At 46.6% G+C, this 21,754-nt stretch overlaps 2 protein-coding genes across 2 annotated transcripts in view; both read right to left on the bottom strand.

The window, feature by feature from the left end:
* Window positions 1-6,649, bottom strand: part of LOC131406901 (ral guanine nucleotide dissociation stimulator-like) — a 116,647-nt gene extending 109,998 nt beyond the window's left edge. The window contains exon 1 of the transcript XR_009220377.1: window positions 6,506-6,649. The gene's annotated coding sequence lies outside the window, so the exon portion shown is untranslated. The remainder of the gene's footprint in view (window positions 1-6,505) is intronic.
* Window positions 6,650-17,237: 10,588 nt separating this feature from the next.
* Window positions 17,238-20,873, bottom strand: LOC131406905 (ral guanine nucleotide dissociation stimulator-like). The gene is made up of 5 exons (XM_058542773.1): window positions 20,757-20,873; window positions 20,276-20,382; window positions 19,713-19,782; window positions 17,879-17,950; window positions 17,238-17,471 (listed from the first exon to the last, which is right to left on the bottom strand). The coding sequence occupies exons 1-5, from the start codon at window positions 20,808-20,810 to the stop codon at window positions 17,376-17,378; spliced, it is 399 nt and encodes a 132-aa protein (XP_058398756.1). The 5' UTR covers window positions 20,811-20,873; the 3' UTR covers window positions 17,238-17,375.
* Between the last annotated feature and the right edge of the window lie 881 nt (window positions 20,874-21,754).

Here is a 21,754-nt window from a genome sequence, read left to right on the forward strand (position 1 = left end):
AAATAAAATACAAATTAAAAACATACCTAGGCATGTGATAGTCAAGCTGCTAAAATCCAAAGATAAAAGGAAAATCTTGAAAGCAGTCAAGGAAATACATATATACATGGGAAGACGTTACATACAGGGAGAAATAATGTGAATGATGGATGATACATTATCAAAAACAAAAGAGACAAATCAATAACAAAATGACATCTTTCAAGTGCAGAATGAAAACCCAAAAGTCAACACAGGATTCTATATTTAGCAGAGCTCACTTTCATAAAGGAAGCAGAAGTCACAATAAGAGACCGCACACCTATTAGATGGCCAAAATAAAAAATAAAATTGCAAATACCAAGTGCTGGTGAGGACTAGGAGCAACTAGAACTGGGAATGCAACATGATAGTTGCATTCGGAAAACAGTTTAGCAGGTTCTTATAAAGTTAAACATACATTTATTACATGACTCAGATATCCCCCTCCTAGAGATTTACTGAAGCAAATTGAAAACTAATATGTAAACAAAAACCTTTGTGTGAATCTTTATAGCCATTTTATTCATAATTGCCAAAAGTTGGAAATAAACTAAATGTCTTTCATCAGGTGAGTGGAGAAAGAAGCTGTGGTGCATCGGGACATTAGAATAGTACTTGGCAATAAAAAGGATAAACTCTTGATTCGCACAACAACATGGATGAATCTTGGAGGCATTTCTCTAAGTGAAGGAAGCCAGATTCAAAAGGCTATCTGGTATATGATTTCATTTATATGACTCTCTAGAAAAGGCAGAATTACAAGGATGGAAAGTGATCAGTGGTTGCCAAGGGATGGAGTGAAGGAAGCAGTTGACTACAAAGAGACAGTATGAGAGAATTTTGGGAGTGAATAAAACAGCTCTGTATGGTACTGTGGAGATGGATACACGACCATAAAGTTGTCAAAACCCATAGAACTGTACACCGCAAAGAGTGAATTTTACTCTGCAAATTTTAAAAATCAATCAGGATGCTGGGGAACTCAGATGGAATGCAGTGACAAATGAATCTCACTGTATTACAAGCACGTGACATAATCACACAGAAGGGGTGGAGATGAAAGGTCCTGACCTAAGTAACTTTGGAAGACAGTGTTTTGATGGGATACTGTAAAACTAAAGTACTGGACACAAACACTGTACACTAGATGATAAATGTGTTTTTCATAAGGGTATGGATTAACAATTCTGAAAGTAGTTGACACATTTGTAAATATATTGTAGATAACTGGAGTTAAGTTTCTCACTGTTGGTAAAAGAAGTTACATATAAACAAAAGGAGAATGCTAGAATAAAATCTGTGGTGCTGGATTGGAGTCGGAAGTATCAGTATGAATCCATGTCTCTTTTAATATATCTATCCAGATAGATAGTTAGATTGATAGATAGATTGATAGATCAATAGATAGATGTGTATACCTGAGTTTATATTCATATATGCATTTCCAAGCTCTGCTGAGTGGGTCTAGAAGCAGTTACACTCTAGTATCAATGAGCACACCTAGCTCCCAGATCTGCGTTTATATCATTCTCCAATAAAAATAACCAGGTTTTCTTGGAGAAGTGGCTAATTCTAGGGCTGGAGATGGAAAATACAAGATGAACCTGGAACATCTTGTAGTGCCAGAATGTAGGAAAGTGCTTTAAAAAAAACACAGAAAATGATGAGATGTGTCAAAAGGAATCAATCTGAAAGACTTCCCAATGGCTCAAGCTGGAAAATTGTGAGCAACAAAATAAATAATGGTAGCATTGGATTACTACCCAGAGAACAAAATAAATATGCATGAGTCTATACTGATATAAAATAGATTAAATAAGAAAGGAAGAAAGAAAGAGAAAAAAAAAAAGAATGAGAGAAGGAGAGAAAGAAGGAAGGGAGAGGGAGGGGGGGAAATCTTCCTCACAGAATTCCAAATAATAAACGTGGCTGGATAGCATGAAATAGAAAATTGCCACTAGAACACCACAGTAATAATTACTGTGGGCAAGACTGACTGATGAATGCAAAAACTGTGGGTGAACCTTAAAGAAGAGACAGTACATTTGCAGAGCCTCAAAGAATCTCCCTCCAAATACTTAACTTTTTTCTCTTAATTTCTTTAAAAGACCTATGACTATTTAAAGCAAAAATCATAACACTGTATTGTGGGATTTATAACATGGGTAGATGTAAAATTTATGACAACAATAACATAATGGACAGACATAGGTAAATGGAACTGTTCTGTAGCAAGGCTTCTATATTTTACATTGATTAAACTGGTGCACTATTAAGTCTAGGTAGGCTGTGATATGTTAAAGATGCATATTGTAATCTGGACCAACCACTAAAAAGGCAAAGGTGTGTCACTTAAATGCTAATAAAGGAATTAAGCAGCAAAAAAAAAGGGTTTGTACAAGAATGTTCACAGGAGATGACCTGCAAGACGAGCGCACTGCGGGGCAACAACAGAGCGGAATGCCCTCAGCCATGCCAAGGAGCAAATGCTGACACACACATGCTGGGTGAGTCTCATCAACCTCGTGCTGAGGGAGGCAAGTTGGACAGAAAACAAAACACTTGGGATGATTTCAGCCAAGATGAACCTATGATGAAAAAACCAGAACATTGGTTGCCTCGGGGGAAAGATAAAATTGCCTGGGAAGGAACAGGAAGGCGTTTTCTGGGGGTGATGGAACTATTTTATTCTTAAAGGGGTGAAGGTTATATGGACATGTTTATTTGCCAAAACTGTACAGTTGAGAGTTGTGCCTTTCAGTGTGCGTACATCTTACCCCCCCACACACACACACAAAGGACTAAAAGAATAATAAAGTGAGGTGGGACTGGGATGGAATGTGGATGAAACAAAATTGGCAGACAATTAGTAGTTGTTGAAGCTGGGTGAGGGGCCTACTATGCTATTTTGTTTATTTTGTATATTGTTTAAATTGTTCTGTAATAAAACACTTATATAAGAAGACAAACTCGATATACAGTGTTTGCTGGTAAGATATCAGTTACCTTTTGGGAGGAAGGAGGGAGAAACGGATTGTTGGCGCCTGAGTGAAGCTGGTGCTAGTTCTTGGTCACACAAGTGTGTTCACTTTGTAATAATTCTTTGAGGTTTACATGGATGACTTCTGCATATATTTCTGTACTCATGTTATACATCAATAAACATTTTAAATCCTGCATATTTGCGCAAAGATCCTAACTCAATATCTCAGAACAACAGCAGTGTTTTGTTTTAAAGTGGAACACGTTCACTCATGACATCATCAGATGGATTTTAATACTTTCAAGTATCTATTAATGCCCTCATCCTTGCGTGTCCCCCTGGGTCTTTCCATTTTTGCCTCAATTTGGCAAGTGTCATGGCTTTGAGTTTTTATGATGGGTATGGGCCCTTAGGGTGTGCGAGGTCAAAGGGAAGGATCTCTGCAGCGACCTTGACCACGGGAACCAGAGGGAGGACCATGGCAACCTGGAGGGATGGAGGGGATGGTAGGACAGGTGGCCTTAAAAAGGCAAATTCCAGAATCCCAGGCACTCAGTATTTCCATTTTAGATATAGAATTTACGCTTCAAATACTGGCCAGGAAATTTCCACGAGGGCTGCAAGCATCTTCAGCAATAGCCAGGCTGGTGAGCCCCACCCCTACCTGAGTGCCGGCCTCAAGGGATGCAGCCCAACCACACTGCGCATACTCTGGGGGGTGGGCAGGGCATGGAGAGTGGTCATGGTATAGAGAAGAGGAGGGGTAGAGAGTGGGGTGGAGAAGCAGAGGGATGGGGACCAGGGGCGAGGGGACAAGGTGGGAGTTGGGGCCCCTAGCTGTGTATGCTGGGAGCTTTTGTCTCTTAACCGCTACCGGCTGGGAGCTTGCAGGACGGCCAGACTACAAATCCCAGAAGGCTGTGGGCATGGGGCGGTGCCTAACCCTGGGGGGAGGAGCAGGGTGGTGTGCGCTTGGCCGAGGGCCAAACTGCCCTTGACTCAGGACTCTGGTCCTGCACCCGCTGCATGTGGACTGAATCCCGGAGGGATGCCACGGGATGAGCGGGACCAGGGAGTTAGGAGGATGTGGCGGCTGCATGGGCAGCCGAGGTTCTGCAGCGTGCAACTGGTTTTGTCCAAAATAGAAGTTGGACTCGTGCCTCTTCCACACCGCCTCCCTCCGTTGCTTGATTCCTCCTCCCACCTGCATGTCTGTGGGTCTTTCCACAGCCTCCTACCAAGTCCAGGGCCAGGTGCTTCTCTAAAATGCTTATGGGAACTGGTTTGACATCCCAGAAACTTTCCACTTTGCCTGCTGCCCTCTGCCTTCTCTAGCCAAAGTGCCATCCTTTCATCAGCTTTTGAGAGAGATTCCCCCTTGTGGCCCCTCTTGCAAGTACAACTTAAGAGCTTGGCTGGGTGGTAACATTGGCTGTTGCTTGTCTTTTTCGCAGGTGTGGAAGTTAAGGTATCTGTGAGGTTAATCACTGGTTTCCCCAGGATCCGCTAAGAGCAGAGGAAAACAACCCAATTCCCAGGTAAGTATCTATTAGGCTATTTTCACCAACACATTCCAGTGCAGTGGCCTCCAAAGCAGCAACCTTAAGATGAGAAAAGCTTAAGCATTTTGCCCTTTAGATTGATCACCTAATCTCAGCTCAGGCCTGAGTGGCCAGTCTCTCAGGGACAGGGGTGGTGACTCTGATCCCTCAGGAAGAGACCGGTGGTCCAGCTTTGGGAGAGGGATGTTCATGGTAGACAGCACCTGGGCAGCATTTGAAACCCGTCAGCTTTAACATCTCTGCTTTGGATTCAGGCAAGTTTCCCAGATAAACACGCCTAGGGATAGTCAGATGTACCGTATTCTTTAAAAATTGATTACAGCAGTGAAAGGAACAGAGCATAAAATATCCTGCTTATTTGCAAAAGATAAAATGCAAGCAAGACCTGCCTGTTAATTTTTTTCTGCTCATTCTCTTGCCTGTACTGTACGTTTGAATGCAGAAAAATAACCTTGAATTGCCAAATTCTCTTTTCCTGAGATTGGTAAATTAACTTAAAAGTCTTATGGAAACCTGTGGAGGAATGGTTAGCAGCTTTCATGATTTATGTCGTCCCTAAAAATCTGGGCGTTGATCTACACGAAAAAAAGTCCCAGTTATATTACACATCCCAATAGGTTACATTTCCGATGCCTGAATGTGGGATATTATCAAAACAACTGAAAAACCTGGTCATGGAAACTGGACCCTGTCACTTTGTCAAGAATTTGCCTCTGTATGAATTAATGACACATGAATTCTTTAACATTTTTGTAAAGAAAGAATGAGAAAGTGTGTAGTGTCTCTGAATGTGGCAAGATAGAGAAGTCTCGTTAGACCACATCCTCGGGTGCTTCTCTCGTGTTCAATAGGCCCAGGTGATAGTCCGTGTAGTCAGGTGCAGTGCCGCTCCCCCAGGCCCCAGTGTTCCATCCTACTCTGGCCTGTGCCCTCTTCAGGGGGTTCTGATGACACTGGTCCACAAGTGTTGGAAGGAGACATTGTAACATGAGGATATTCATCATCTTAAAACAAAGATTAATGGAGAGGAAAGTCTCAGGGTGTGTGTGCTCTGATGCACTGCTGTTGGGGTGTGGCCGCAGTGACCACTGTGCTCCCAGCAGTCCCCACAATGGCTGTCTCAGACGTTTGATCTCCTGGCACAACCACAGCAGCTGTTGACAGAGCTGGGCTTTCGTCGTGGTTCAATGTCTTCCATCAGATTTTGTCACTCTGACCCTCCTCTGCTTGCCCCATTCCCACTCTTATCTGCTGCATTGATTGCTTTGTAGTTGTTCCCTAGGAGCCACTGTGTGTAACTCTGTTTCACAGTGTCTTTAGGGATCCACCCTCACTACACGAGTCACTGTACAACAGCCCCTTATCCTGGTGTAGCCCGTGTTCATCGTCTCCAGTGGAGCTGTGAAGAACCCTGCTTAGTCGGAGCTCCTCTCATTCTCATGCTGCTGGGGCTGCTTACGAAGCTGGGCATCTCGTCTTTGGTCATTAACATTATTCTTTTCATCGATTTTCTGAAGTCGGAGATGACTTTGTTAATAATGTGACACTGACTGTCACAGACACTTTTATGTATCTTCCCCAACAGCTCTGTGAAGTAGGCTTGTGATCCCCATTTTACAGGGGGGGACACTGAGGCTCAGAGAGGTTGAGTAGCTTCCTTCACTTCACACAATTTCTTGGTACATTTTGAGTCTCCACCTGGAACTCGGCCTCTCAGGTGTGTGCACTTAGCTGGTGTTCCACTTTGCGCCTCTCTGCCAGCCTCTCCAAAGGCACACGCCCCATCCTGAGTCCATTGTCTGCTTGATGGCAGTCACCCTGCACAAATCGGCCCCATGCGGGGAGTGGACTAGTCGGGCATGGTCCTCCAGCTTACCCTGGGCAGGTTCTAGGTTTATTGCGAGAGCTGGAGCAGTGGAAGATACTGACCATCACTCACCTGAAAGGTTTGTTATGGAGAAATACTCCACTGACTTTTTGCAGGTGTCATGTCTTCTTTGTCTTCATTGCTCCTCTGGGCTTTCTCCTACAGTCCGTGCTGTGCAGTAACATACAGTACAGAGACTGGTGAACATAATAGTATTGCCCTGCACCAAACGGTCACATTACTCATTTTTCTAATTATGAAAGAAATACATACTGTAAAAAAAAGTCAAATTACCCAGATGTATGTAGAGTAAAGTGAAACCTACCCCATCCATCCCTTTCCCTGCTAACTCACTCCCCTACTCAGAAGGAACTATTGTTAAGAGGTTGCAGCTTATTCTTCTGGACATTTCCTATGAATTTATAAATACACATAAAGTTTTTTTTTAACATAAATGACATAACTACATCATTTTGCAATTTGCTGTTTCCCAAATCGTATATCATAGACGTCTCTCCTTATCAGTGCTCGCCACTCTAACTTAGCGTTTTAGAAGTTTTAGAGGTACTCCAAAGAACAGGAATACCATGATCTGTTTATTTCTTCTTTGATAGAGATGGGATTTACGTCCAGTTTCACTAATGAAATGATGCAGTAAGATCCTTGTATGGAGTTTATTACACTGCTATTCAACTTCTCAATTTGCCTTGTTTCCACTTGGTCAGAGACTATGATATATTTTTAACAATTTTATGGGAATTATTATTGTTATTATTATTATTTTTGTGTGTGTGTGAGGAAGATCAGCCCTGAGGTAACATCCATGCCAATCCTCCTCTTTTTGCCTAGGCAGACAGGCTCTGAGATAACATCTGTTGCCAATCCTGCTCCTTTTTTTCCCCCAAGCCCCGGTAAATAGTTGTACGTCATAATTGCACATCCTTCTAGTTGCTGTATGTGGGATGTGGCCTCACCATGGCCGGAGAAGCGGGGTGTTAGTGCCAGATATGAACCCGGGCCACCAGTAGTGGAGCACTTAACCACTAAGCCACGGAGAATTATTTTATAGGGAATTTAATTTTATCACTGAATATAGACATTTATGGGGAAACTGGACTTTAAGGACATCCATCTCAGTATTCTGGAGAAAAATCATGAAACTTCGAAGGTATGAGGCTTGCTCCATCACAATCTAACAAGTCATGTTAACAATTTAAAGTTGAATGTTTGAATAGCCTCTACTCTCTTTGTTCAGAAGAAGAATGACTTTTGCTTGTCTAGAAAACTTCTTACTCCAGGGGCTCTCAGTTGTGCTTCAGAGAGGGTAAGATTTTGGTGTTGTATCTGTTTCTTTTCAGCTGTAGGCTGCATCTTCTAAAGATCATAGACTTGAACATGGTCCAATAAATGTATATGATTTGGGTCAAAAATTCAAAGTAATGAACCCAAGATAGGAATCCATAACTTTGGTTCTTAATAAAGAATTTCCTTTGATATTCTCAAGTCTCTGTGATTACTAGTAAAAACTCACCTATGGGTGAAGAGATGTGGTTCTCCTGGCAATGTCTGGCTTGAACATCCATAGTTAAGGCTGCCACATCCGTAGATAGATTAGACTTGACCTCTTGACGACCTCTTCCCTTGGTCTTTGACCTTGGAAAAATAAGAATTTAAAAAAGCTGCTGTGGGCCGGCCCTGTGGCCTAGCGGTTAAGTGCGCGCGCTCCGCTGCTGGCGGCCCGGGTTCGCATCCCGGGCGCGCACCGACGCACCGCTTCTCCGGCCATGCTGAGGCTGCGTGCCACATACAGCAACTGGAAGGATGTGCAGCTATGACATACAACTACCTACTGGGGCTTTAAGGAGAAAAAAATAAATAAATAAAATCTAAAAAAAAAATAAAATAAAATAAAAAAGCTGCTGTTATTAACACTCAATGCTAGAAATGCCCATTAAAGAGTGAGTTTGATTTGGTAAACCAAAGGGAGTATAAGCAGAACAAAGTCTGTAATATCTGTAAAATTTCAAAAGATTCTAATTTTTTTAAATATAACTCTATTTTTGCCACAGTGCAAACTGTGTATATATGAATGAAATATCCCTCTGTCCATTTCTTAAGTTGTTCCATTGACTTGATGGATTTATCCTCTAATCCGGATTCTAAGTGTGAAAGAACATCTTGGTCCTTCAAAGAAAAGAAGCCATTGAAATTTCATTTTCTTTTAGCTCGCCATCCTACAGGTTTGAGGAATAAATTATCATTTAATGGTACAATGATTCCGAAATCTAATTGTTAATTAGAGGGGTGTAAGGGATGATTGAATGGTGGTTCATCCCCATGGTCAAGGGTATTGTACACGTGGACGTGTAAACACGATTCAGGAAGCTGCTTCAGCCCCGTGACATCCCTGAGAACCACAGTGCTGGAGGATCTAGGCACACAGCCATCTGCCTCGATCTCCTGGGTTACATGTAGATCCAGGGGTCTTGAGAGTGGTGTCAGAGCAGCTAGCTTTTATCTATTTCTCCCTTTCCTTCTCTCCAGCTTATCTCAAACAGTCCTATCATATTTTAAAGGCCAATTGTAGTTATTTACATGAGCTGCTTGTTCATTATTGCAGAGTAATAATCAGGCATACAATTAAATATCATTTAATCTACCTAATTAAATTTGTTGTACCTTTTGATTGATTAGAACACTAAAGTTAGTTCAGAGTTTGATATTCACCAAATGTGTTAATCTTCTTACAACTGCCATGTGCCCCAGTCCTCTGAGAAGTGTATCTTTGGCCCATCACAAGATTTTAATGATTCAAATCATCATAAATTAAGATAATGTATTGTCTTTTGGATGATCGGGAGGCATATGGGTCCATTTTGGAAATATGCCCATCTGTCTTTGCTCCCCATGGGAAGTTTCTGGTCACTAGGTCTCCAGGTGGCTTGCACAAGCCCTAGGTCTATAAAGCTTGGTGCCTCTCCTTCTAATTGAGGTAGAAATAAAAGAGGTCAGAGACACTTATTAAAGTTTTGGTTGCATGAAGTCTTCTATGAGGACCATCCATGCATATTGTTCTGGATAGCTCTCTGTTCCTAAGACTACTAGTTACTTTAAGGGCTTGTCAGGAACTGTGAATGGTCTGATATTTTACCTTACCTGCAAACCAATAAGTTAGCTACCATGGTCTTACAGATGCTGGCAAAAGACACGAGACCCATGGGTCAGAGACACAAGACTTAATGACACAGCAATGGCAGTGGCCAGAGTATCAACATTTGCACTGGTTCACTAAATCCCACTTCCTACAGGATGATACACAGTGGGCCAGGAAACATGCAGAGGGTTGCAAGAACTCAGAGCTTAAGGAACTCAAATCTTCAATAACAGGCAGGAAGTCTGCTGACCTTTGGCCTGGGGAGGGGTGTTATTTTTATTATACTGGGGAGTAAGCAAGCCTGCCCTTTGCTCCAGAGGAGGCCACTATTTCTATCTTCCAAGGTTGTCAGCTCTACACACATTCTTGAAAAGATAACCTGGTTTTACTGGCTTTCAAAGATAAGCTTGAATGAGACTTCATCATCATTCTGTTCTTCTGTTACCTTTATTGAGATTGTGAAAATATGCTCTTTTCTCTGTAAAGTTCACTAACTTTATTCATATATAAGGGATGCTTTTGGTTTTATTTATTAAGTTAAAATTTTCTTATTAGAGCAAATGAGGAAACTATTATGGGTTGGATCTGAAGGTATGCTTTTCCAGGAAAAATGTGAAAGATCGGTGCTCACAGAACTTTGCCACAAGGAGTTGATATCAACTTAAATGATTTTAATTTGAATACTGTTTTGTACAACTTTCTTCCATCTTACTTCATCCTCTCTGCTTCCTGTAACTCCCCTATGGGAATGGGGCAGTTTCAGGGATTCACTGAACTCATTTACAATATTAAAATGGTTTTTTCTGTTGTGTGTGTGTGTTTTTTTTTTTATTGAGGTAAAGTTAACATACAACATTAAATTAGTTTCAGCGGTATAACATAATGATTCAATGTTTGTATAAATGTTGAAATGATCACCACAATAAGTCCAGTTAACATCTATCCCCATACATAGTTACAAATTTTTTTCTCTTGTGATGAGGACACAGCCTATTTCAAGGTGCAGAAGAATCAACGATGGTGTCATACTTTTCCATATACAGCTTGATGAATTTGGACATAAGTATACACCCTTGAGACTGTCACCATCATCAAGGTCACAAACATATCCATCACCTCCCAAAGTTTTCTCTCACCTCCTTTATTACTATTATTGTGTGGTAAGAACTCTTAATATCTACACTATTAGCAAATGTGATGTATGCAACACAGTCTTGTTAGCTGTAAGCACTATGCCATATCCTAGATCTCCAGAACTTATTTATCTTGATTACTGAAACTCTGTATCCTTTGACCATCAGCTCCCCATTTCTCCATCCCCTCAACCCCTGGCAACCACCATTCTAACCTCTGCTTGTATGAGTGTGACTATTTAAGATTCCACATATAAGTGAGTATTTGCCTTTCTCTGTCTGCCTTATTTCGCTTAGCATAATGTCTTCTAGGTCCATCAATGTTGTCAAAAGTGGTAGGATCTCCTTCTTTTTTCAAGGTTGACTAATATTCCATTTCTTTATCCATTCATCCATCAGTGACACTTAGATTACTTCCATATCTTAGCTATTGTGAATTAGCTACAATGAACATTAGAGTGCAGGTATTTCTTTGAGACCTTGAGTTCAATCCTGTGGGCATATACCAGAAGTGAGATTGCTGGATCATATGTTAGTTTTCATTTTTGGAGGAACCTCCATACTGTTTTCCATAATGGCTGTACTGGTTTACATTCCCACAAGGGTTCCTTTTCTCCACATCCTCACCAACATTTGCCATCTTTAGTTTTTTTGATAGTGGCCATCTTAACAGGTGTGAAGTGATAGCTCATTGTGGTTTTGATTTGCATTCCCTGATAATTAGTGATGCTGAACACCTTTTCATACACCTGTTGGCCACTTGTATGTCTTCATTAGAAAAAGTCTACTCGGGTCCCTTGCCCGTTTTTTAAATTGATTTGTCTTCTTGTTATTGAGCCAACACAAAAAAAGAGAACAAAATTTCCAGGCATTATGGATGTTTCCCAGTTGATGCAGATGGTTTTATATTTACAGTGGTACCAAAAGATCATGTTTCATGCTTTTTATTCAGCTTGTTATAACACCAGCAGTAGCTGCGGCATGGCAGATAATTGGGATCTTCTGGGTTTGGAGGTTTACAACATAAATGAGTGGTAATGAATTTTTTATTATTCCAAGGAAATTATTGAGATCATAGTCCATGGAATCCAAGATTGATAGGTGTAGGAGGAAATTAAGGTGAGGATCGGTGATCTAGCATTACTTCTGATCATGAGGCACAGGTATCTACTGTATGAGTGTTTGAATAAAAATATTAGAGATCAGGAATTTGTGGTGGGTGAATATGTTTTCTGAATTATTTACTTTTGAACGTAACCATTTGGATTATGTGAACATCTGGGATATGGGAGTAAGTCGCTAACAGGGGGTGGTTGATAATGTCACTATTGATTTAACTTCTATGAACACCAAGTGGTCAATGGATTAAGCAAATGAGTAGTCAGAAAACACAGAAATGGTAGGATTTGGGAACTAGTAAAGGACTGGGGACCGATTGTCCTGAGAGGGAGTGCCAGGACTTATGAGGTTGAGAGTGACAAGGACAAGAAGAGAATAGAAACACACTCAAACAAGGAGGGGGTTTTAACAGGATGGAGGGGTAGAAATGATCTGGAGTAGCCTTGAGTTTTGACCTTGAGCTTTCTGTTCTTGATGCAAATCTGCCTGATGACATCCCAGGACACAGGTCAGATCTATCCCCAGGGGATTGAGGGAGGGTGGAAGTACAAAACAGCCAGGATAATTGTCCTAAAAAGGCAGGCTTCCTTTATCATTTGACCCAATTTCATGATTTATTTTTGTAGGGTAAGAGGAAAAGAAAGATGATAGCCAAGTCTTCACAGAGGAAGCAGCATAACTGTGGGAACCAGTCCAAACCAAAGCCTGGTTTAAACATCTCCATCCCTTTGAGGATGTCTAGTGACATATTCAAGAGGCCAGTTACTAGAATTCCATCCCATCCTGGCAATGAAGGGTCTCTGGGAGGACACCTTGGATGAGCCCCACCAGGTCTGCTGGCCCAAGAGACCACAAGGACTCAAGGCCTGCAGAAGTGCAGGACAACTAGTAAATCCTTTCAATCTTGCCAAAGCGTTGGAAACACTTGCACCTAGTCATACAGGTGAATCCCTGCCAGGTGTGCTCGCAGGTGGTCTACACTCTAGGTCCCATGCCCACTCCTGCCGGTCTTCAGATTTGGCAGAGATGATTCCAGGAGCTGATCTGGGCACTCCACAGTTCCACTGCCAACAATTTCTGGCGACTGAGGAAGGTATCAGGAAGGAGGAAAGGGCAGTGAAGAGAACAGGAGAGAGACTGGTGATAGCACTGATGGCGGACAGACTTGCTAGCGAGGGAGAGAAAGTGAGGGGCCAAGAAGGCCGTCTTGACAGCAGACAAAATGGAGCAGGCACCTCAGTGAGGTCTCTTGGCAGCGTCCCTAATGTTTCCTTGCTTTGAGCTCCTGAAACTTTGAAATATACCAATATGTTTCTTTTATTAAACTCTGCTGCGTGACAGAAAATATACACAGTGATTTCTTTCTGAGGTGAGAGGTTGAGTTTCAAGTGAGGAGAGAAAGATCTTCCTTTTTCATGCTGTTCTCTCATTTTCCTTTACTATGTATGTTATTTATTTGTACTTTCAAGTCAGCAGCGAGTTATCAACGTCACGGGATGATTCAGTTTTGCCCCATACAGTCACAGTAAAACCTACTTAAAGTGGATTATTCTTTTTGTGTAATATTCCAATAGATTCCAAAATATTATTTCAAAAGCACTTCGATGTCTATGTTCTCAAATTAGATATTTACTTTTGGTCTCCATTTTTGTGTTCCTTCTTGCATGCTACTTCAGAGTTGCATCTAAGGAAATACCAGATGTCCCTCAGTTTTTTAGATCCATATGTGTTGGAAATTTGATTCATGAAGATGGACATGGCAGCTGGGGGATCATGCTATTATCAAAAGAGACCATTTCGACATCAGTAATCTGACAAGAACTCACTGCTTGTTGAGATTTAATTGACTAGTTGAAGGATCAAGCTTTCGCTATTGGCACTTCTCTTTCTCTTTGGAGGCGAAGTATTGCCTTCCCAGTCTTTCCATTACCAAACCACTTTCCTGGGTGGCTGTGCCATGTCAGGAAGGGCCTGGGATGCCGGGAACCAGGAGTCATCCTCAGTTTCTAGCTGTCCTAAGAAGGCTTCCCTGGCAGAGTCCAGCCTGTGTGTCTGGGTGACACTTGCAGCCATCAGACAGGAGGCGATAACTCACAAGTGCCAAGTGATTCATCTGGCCCTTGTCTTACATGGTGTTTCCAAGGGATGAGGTTCAAAATGCCACTTGGTAACCCTTTGAAAGCCCTTGTCGTGGGGTGGGTTCTCAGTGTGAGCTCAGAGCAGTATCTATTCACCACCAGATGGGAAGCATTTCAGTATTTTAATTGGTAAGGCTGTGTTCATACATGACCATGGATCATCAGTTCTGTGGCATTTCCTGCTGGACCACCCCACACCCTTGTCATGCCTCATCTTTCAAAGCTCCAAACAGGTTCACACCCCATCGGGTGGTTGTAATGTAACCACAGCACAAGACTGGGGAAAAAAACACAACCACCCAGGAGTGACACACTTTAATGGCTCGGGCCCAATTGCCCCATTTGGACAAGTTGGCAACATCAACACTGAGTGTGTAAACTGGAGGACTGTCCAAGACCGTGGACCTCAGAATGACACGGCCTCAAATCTCACCTTGGACAGCAAGGGACAGTGTGGGGTCACTCACTGGCCAGGATTATGGTCCCTTATCCTGGCATAGTAGAGCTCACCCGGGATCCATCAGGCCAAGCCAGGGAGGAGCCTTCTAGGGAATTTCTGCCCTAAAGTGAATGGCATACGGAAGGCAGGTGTGCTGGAAATCCTGGTTCACAGAAAGCGGTCGTGTTTATGGAATGAGGCCCAGTGGTAGCCTTAAAGCTGCATCACAAATCTTTCCCATTGGATACAAAACAAGCAGGAAACAGAATTCAGAGTCCTGGACAAGGATCCCAGCAGGATTCAATTCTAGGTCAGTAGTGAACACGGAGGCACTAGAGGGGTCTCAGGAGGGAAAGTCCTGTCTGCCTTTAGTCCATTTGCAAATCACCTTTTCGGGCCTTGTCCTCTCCAAGTGCATGTTTTGATCTTTTTACATTGTTTTCCCAGCTTAGAGCTGATGCAATACCAGAGATTGAACTAGAAAACTACAAGTTCCTAAAATTTGGTCAAAAGAAACCTCAACAAGAGAAGCAGAAAACATTCCCTCTTCCTCCAGAATGTAGAAAGGCACCCCCTGCCTATGGCACGACCTGGTCCTGGGTAGTGCTGTTTTCAAGACACCCACATTTCAGTGGTTGTTGCTTTGCCTTTGAAAGTACCATCAACCTTTAAATCCCAAGAGAACGGGCGGGGGGCCGTGTCTGCCCCTGGAGCAGCTGAATGATACTGAAATGAACTTGTCCTGGGAGTTAGGGGGAATTGGGAGTGATGTCACTAGCCAAAAAAGGGGCTGGCCCTTCTCCCTTCTCCCACATAAAATAAGCTGATGACCCAGAAGAGTTCTTGATTCAAGGAGAAATGTGAGATTCTGTGTCTCACTCACATGCCTACAGAAAGCGACAGAACCACACCACAACTCCCAAGCTATAAAGGGAACAGGACTTTAATATAATATTCAAATATGTCATTTATTATTTACAACAAATAACCACTGGCCCTCCCCAATGGGTGAGTAGGTGCTGAGGTAGAGATGTCAGGGAGCTGGGATGGGGTCGTCCCTTCTCTCTTGGGCTTCAGGGGACCCCAGGAATCAGCTTACAATGCTCCCCTTCCCATCAAGTGGGAGGAGCTGGCCTGGTGCATCGCAAGCATCCCAACTGTGTCCCTGCTGCTGAGGATGGGGCTGTGATCAGCCACTGGTACGGGGTTCGGCGTTGGGGCCTGGGGGCTGAGTAGAAGAGTCGGGTTATCTTCTGCGGCCTCCCTCTGAATCATGGCCCCCCACCCTGTCCCCACTGCACTGGGTGCTTCAGACCCTGTGCTCAGTGCTGTCAGCCACCAGTACCCCATTCGTCCCTGCCACGTGAGCGATCATTTAGTATCACCTATTTCACAGAGGGGGAAACGGAGTCTCAGGAAGCTGAAGAGAGTCACCCCAGTCGCAGGACTGGTCAATAGTGGAGCTGGGATCCCAGTGCCAGCTATCCAACTCCCCAAGGCCACGCTTAGCCCGAAGCCTTACTGAACCCCCAGGAGTCAGTCACCCCGGCCCAGACACTCACTCACCCCAGACCTTGATGATGGCCGGTTCTTCTTGGCCTTGCGTATTTTGCAGGCCAACTAGGTCTAGGGTTCTGGCTGGCAGGACAGGTTGTAGCTACAGGACAGAGAGGCATCTGTGAGCCTACCAGGAACCACACCTCAGGTGTCGCCCCACTGCCTGCCCAGCAGCTGGAGTCTGGGTGTCCCAGATGTCGCCATGTAATAAGGCCGGGGGATGAGTGGGGGACCATGGAGACAGGCTCTCTGGACTGGCCAACAGGGAGAGTCCACCCCTGCCCTCACCCAACTCCTGCCCAGCCTCACCTCTCATTCTCGTTGAGCAACTCCATGTCTTGGAACCAGGCCGCAAATCGCTCCCTCGGGTTCTAGGTTGTAATTCTTGGCAGCCTCCTGGAGCAGCAGGATCTACCTCATGACTCGGTATTCCTGGGACCAGAGGGAAGGAGAGGATGCAGACAGGGCCTGGGTGGGGGATGCTGCAGGGGCCTTGTTGGAGGTGAGGAGTGGGGCAGGGGACCAGTCCTGGAAACCATCCTTCCCTCCAGTTCCATCCAGGATCTACCAGTTCTCAGAATGGGAATAATCAGCCCCTCCTCCAGGAAGATATCCTTGATGCCATCCTCCCCTCAACCCACCCGCCAATTGGATGGGTCTCCCACTGCTCTGTTATCAAACTCTTCCACACAATGTAAGATACAGGAGGTGAAGCCAGGCACTGTTCTGCCCAGAAGGTCTCTGATTTCCACCTCCTTCTCCTCCCCTGCAGGGAGTGCCACAGCTGCTCCTCAGTCCTCTTCTCAAGGTTGATCTCATTCCCCTGGAAGGTAGACAGCCAGAGTCCATCAGACAAAGCCCCCTAGCCTGACTACCCCCTATGCCCACCCCTTCTCGTGTTGCACTATTGCCAGGTCCCCAGAGGGGGCCAGGCATGCAGAGAAAACAGGACTTGTACCTAGGCCGGGCTCTGGGCTCCAGATTAGGAGGACATGGGAGTGAGACTGAGGTACCTGGCAGCACAACTCTCTCTGATGACAGACTTGGAGGCTGAGGCCTCAGGCAGAGGGGACTGCTCAGCAACTTATGTGCTGCCTGAGTTGGGGGCGCCCGACTTCTCTGTCCCTCCATGGGCAGCATAGGAGTTAGAGGCTGAGTCCAGCTCAGATAAAACCTCACGCAGCTGTGCCATCAGGCAGATCTGAGCTTTCCCAGCCTGGGGAACTGGAACGGGTGTCTCTGGCAGAGCCTCTTTACACTCATCCCTAAGATGGGCCTGATGCCCCAGCTCCCAGGAGCAGCTGCGAGGCTCTCATGAGAGTAGATGTGCCAAGTGCTGAGAACTCAGAGCTCAGTTTGGGGGCTCCCACATCCCAAGGCTCAGAATCCTGGTCCTTCCTGCCTAGTCCTCAGGTTCACCCACCTCGAGATAGTCACCCATCGCCAGGTGCAGCATCAGCAGGTCACTGAGCAGATTGCCAAGATAGGGGAAGACACCCTGTGACATCGGGGTGCAGGTGGGATGAGCCCTTGCTCTCAAGTAGACCCCATGTAGACCCTCTCCTGAAAAGTCCCCACCCTCAGCCTCCTGGCCCACCACAGGGTTCCCATGAGGAGCAGCCTAGGACCCTCAGCAGCCTCCCGTCAATTCCTACTCCCTTCACACCCCAAGAACACCACAGTCCTCCTCCTCACCTCCCAGGGCCGGCTTCTGGCAAATCACAGGGTGTGCCTTCCCTGGCCCTCCCCAAAACAACCCATCCTGCACCAGCTCTTCCAGGCCCTCCTCTTGGTCACTTCTACTAGGGGATTTGGGCACTGTGGCACCAAGAGAAAGGACCCTCCTCTCTTGATTTGAGGCCTCCAGCTGGGAGCGCAGAGCCCCTCCCCCACAGGCACACTCACCTGCTGCTGCTGCTGCTTCTCCTGCACTCTCTGGGGGTTGCTCTCTGGGGGGGCAAACGTGAAGGGCCCCTCCTGTCAGGGTCGAGGACAGTGTCAGCGAGGCGATACTCCCCTCACCCCATTTCTCTCCAGCACCACTGGCCTCCGACACTAGACATCTGACTTGAGTCAACTGGTACCAATGTCATTCCATCCTCCAAGGTCTTGTGATTCCAGAACAAGCCCAGCTCCAACTTTCATTCTGGGTGTGAGCTTGGGCTCGTGGCCTGGCCTCCTTGAGCCTGTTTCCTCATCTGGAAAGTGTGAGAACTCCAGCTACCACACAGGTTCTCATGAGGACTCAGTGTCACAAGACTGTCATCCTTGTTCTGGCCCTCACCCCTCCAGGTGGAGCAGGCAGAAAGCTCCCACATTTCTTTCCTCCCTCTTATCTCAACACCACCCTGTGAGGCCTGCACCACACAATCACCATCCCTCCATTTCCCTCAATAGGAGACAAAGGCCCAAACATGGGCAGAGAGTTGCTCAGGGGCCCACAGAGGAGAGGCCGCTTGCCCCTCTCAGCCAGAGGCCCTGTTCCAACATCCTCGCCTAACCCCCAGCCCCACCACTGAAAACAGTCCTGTCCCCTGACCTCTCAAAGCTTGGTCCTGGGCCGAGTCATGGATGGAGAGGATGTGGTGTCTTGGGAGTCTGGTTGAGTGGCTCCTGCCTGCCCCAGTCCCGTGGAGTGTCTGGCACCCAGGCTGGGCCAGAGGCCAAGCCAAAGCCTTCTCCTCCCCAAGGAACGCCTCAGGACATTCCCCTGCACTGAATCCTTCTTTTTTTGTGTGTGAGGAGATCAGCCTTGTGCTAACATCTGCCAATCCTCCTCTTTTTTTGCTGAGGAAGACTGGCCCTGGGCTAACATCCATGCCCGTCTTCCTCCACTTTATATGGGACGCTGCCACATCATAGGTCGACAAACGGTGCGTCGGTGCGCGCATGGGACCCGAACCGGTGAACCCTCAGCCGCTGCAGCGGAGTGCGCGCAATTAACCACTTGCGCCACTGGGCAGGCCCCTGAACTCTTTCTTTATCCACTCAGGAACTGGACCCCCAAGGTGCCACCTCTGATCAACAGGGAAGGGGATGACAGGACATTTTGATTCCCTGTTTACATGAGACTCCTAACTTCCTTTCAGCAGGATCCACTAAGAATCCATCAGTTGCCTAGACGCTTCTCATAAGCCACCGGGGGCATATGTCATTGCCAACCAGGCACTCAGGTTAGACTCCTGTGGTTCACTCAAGTGACTGCTCTAGGGGTCCAGGGGGGAGTCCCAGAATGCACACACATCTCTCACCTAAGGATGAGCAGCCTGTTTGTCCACCTGGGCCATGGGAATCCTCTGCCATGCGCATCCCTGGGGCAGGCAGGCTGCAGCCCCTTGGAGATGTGGTGAAGATAGAAGGAGCAGCGGGGTCCTGGCTTCCTGAGGATAGTTTTAGGCTGAGGGCTAAACCCACACCAATCACCCAACAGCATGGAAGAAGCTACATCCTGCAGGATGGACATACATGGAAGCCAGAGACCTGTTGATGGCGCCAGCTCGGCAACTCCTCCTGGAACAGCCCAGCCAACACCATTGTGTCTCATGACCAGGGCCTCCTGCCCACAAACGGCACCCCACCTGCTCATGGGCAGAACAGATCCCTCTGCTTGTTAACCTGGATGAAATAAACGGGAATGTTTCAGAGAAAGTTCAAGTGAGAAACTATCAAAACCACAGCCTGCCTATTGCCCCTCCTCCGCACCCCTCCTCTCTTTCCAGACCCCCAGCCTCCACTCTACCTTGATCATCAGTTCTCTGCTCAAGGGCTTGTCTTGACTATTGAGTTCCTGAAGATTTTCAGGGCTCTCTCTCAGGGGAGGGGAAAGAACGAGGGATAAATTTAGGAATAATGTGAGGGGTCTAAATGCAAATCCCTTTTCTTTGCAAACCCGAGATTCAAATGGCCTGGAGAAGTGTTCTCACTGGGCTCCTCTGAGCGCTAAGGTCTCATGGTACTGGGAGGGGGCTCTCCTGTTGGTCACTGGGGTCTCCACTCCCCAGATCTACTGAGCAGCTCTGTTTTGACTGCTTTGAGTTTCAAATGGGCATAGAGTTTTGTTGCTATAAACACCTGAAAATCCCCAATTTGGCTCAACTTAGTACCTGACACTTAGGGAAACCGAGTCTTGAAGCAGAACTGGTGCACTAAGGACCCCGGGAGGTTTAGAGACCCCCTGCCGAGGCCCAGGCCCGGTCCCCAGCATTTGCTACCTCCCAGGAGTTCCCAGCTGACTGAGGGGCCAATGGCAGACATACAGGAGATCCCCCATCCACCCTGGTCCTCCTATGGAGAGAGGCCTACCCACCGGGAAACTTCCCCCGTGTGTTCTTCAGGTGGCTTGTGGAGGTTTTCTGCAGAGCAGAGATGACAGTGCAGGGCGAGGAGAAGTTCTTCAGGATCTCGCACTCCTGGGGAAGGGAAGAGAATGAGCTGTGAGGTGGGGCACTGTAGCCCCACTTGCTCTAGCTTCAGTCCCCTTCTATTTAAATCTCCCCTCCTGGATTAGACAGATGCTCAGGGAGTCCCAGAAGGGCACATTTAGGACCCAAAGAGTAACACTCACAGGGAACAGGATTTTAGCTCAACCCAGGGAAGGAGCCAGGTAGGAAGTGAGCATCCTCTCACTGGGACCTGGAGTCAAAGTCAGCGGGCCCCTAGCAGGAAGGGCCTAGGGACTGTGCAAGGGCTTAGACCACACACTGCAATCCTGGGAGCTGATAAAGGTGGAGAGGCAGTTCCCAAGGCTTCAGAGAGGGACTCCACTGGGCCTCCCACAGCACACCTGGGCCACCTGGATCCAGCGCTCCACCACCCTCACCCTGTCCTGGGCTGTCATGCTCGGGTCCCTGAGGCAGGGGGTGATGACGAAGCTGGCCACCCTTCTGACGTGGTCGATGGTGGCCTGTACGGTAGGTGTCTGGTGTTCATTTCGGGCTTGCTCCTCTTGCCCCAGGTGGAGCCCAGGCACGGAGAGGGCACCACCTTCCGGAAGAGGTCCTGGAGAACAGGGGGAGTGTCACCCAGCCCTGCCACACCCCAGGTCTGTGTCCACAGCCCCCAAAGTCCCACACAGGAGTCACAGTTTAGAGCTGGAGCTCAGAAAGCTCAGGATGTGGCCTGAGCCTTGTGACAGTCCCTGGCTTTTCTTCTCTGTCCCCCGAGGACACCCAGCACAGGATGACCCAGGACCCAATACTGGCAGGGAAGGGAGAGGGGCTTTTGACCCAGCCCGTCCTGGCTAAGTCCAAGCTCCAGACGGTGGCTCAACTCGGCTCATCCCAAGGGGGCATCTTCCAATACCCTGATCCCCTCTCTGGTCCCACTCCACATTCTGATGCACATCCCCCTGTGGCAGCTACAACCACAGGCCTTGTCTGTCTCCCTTGTAGTGAAATACACATCAGATGTCTAATAAGTCCTGAGGCTGTTGAGCCTCCTGAGCAGCCGGTTGGGCCACCAGGGACCGGGCTGTACACAGTGAGCTTCTCCCTGCACAGATGAGCCAGGGCCCACCCAGCTTTCCATCTCTTTTACCTCATGGAGTTGGCACAGTCACTCTGTGCAGCAGGTCCTCTTAATGTCCACCTCCACGGTCTGCAGGTGGACAGCAAAGGCTTGGGTGTTCAGAAAGTTGCCCAGGTCTTATGGTTGGTAAAGGGTGGAGCCTGGATTTGGGCCCAGATCATAGCAGTCTGGATCAGGTCTGGGGCAACGATGGCAGAGGGAAGGCCTGCCCCATCCCGCCCTGAAAGCCCAGCTGCTCACCGGATCCATCACGGT

Source organism: Diceros bicornis, chromosome 6, assembly GCF_020826845.1.
Source record: "Diceros bicornis minor isolate mBicDic1 chromosome 6, mDicBic1.mat.cur, whole genome shotgun sequence".
Taxonomy (NCBI): domain Eukaryota; kingdom Metazoa; phylum Chordata; class Mammalia; order Perissodactyla; family Rhinocerotidae; genus Diceros; species Diceros bicornis.

What these genes read in the sequence shown, in the direction of transcription:
- LOC131406905 (XM_058542773.1), bottom strand. Translation starts at nt 20,810, where the DNA reads ATGACAGCCCAGGACAGGGTGAGGGTGGTGGAGCGCTGGATCCAGGTG. An exon ending in GCTGGATCCAGGTGGCCCAG is followed by an intron (nt 20,383 to 20,756) that starts GTGTGCTGTGGG and finishes TCCCTTCCCCAG; the next exon opens with GAGTGCGAGATCCTGAAGAA. An exon ending in CGGGGGAAGTTTCCCGGTGG is followed by an intron (nt 19,783 to 20,275) that starts GTAGGCCTCTCT and finishes CCCTCCCCTGAG; the next exon opens with AGAGAGCCCTGAAAATCTTC.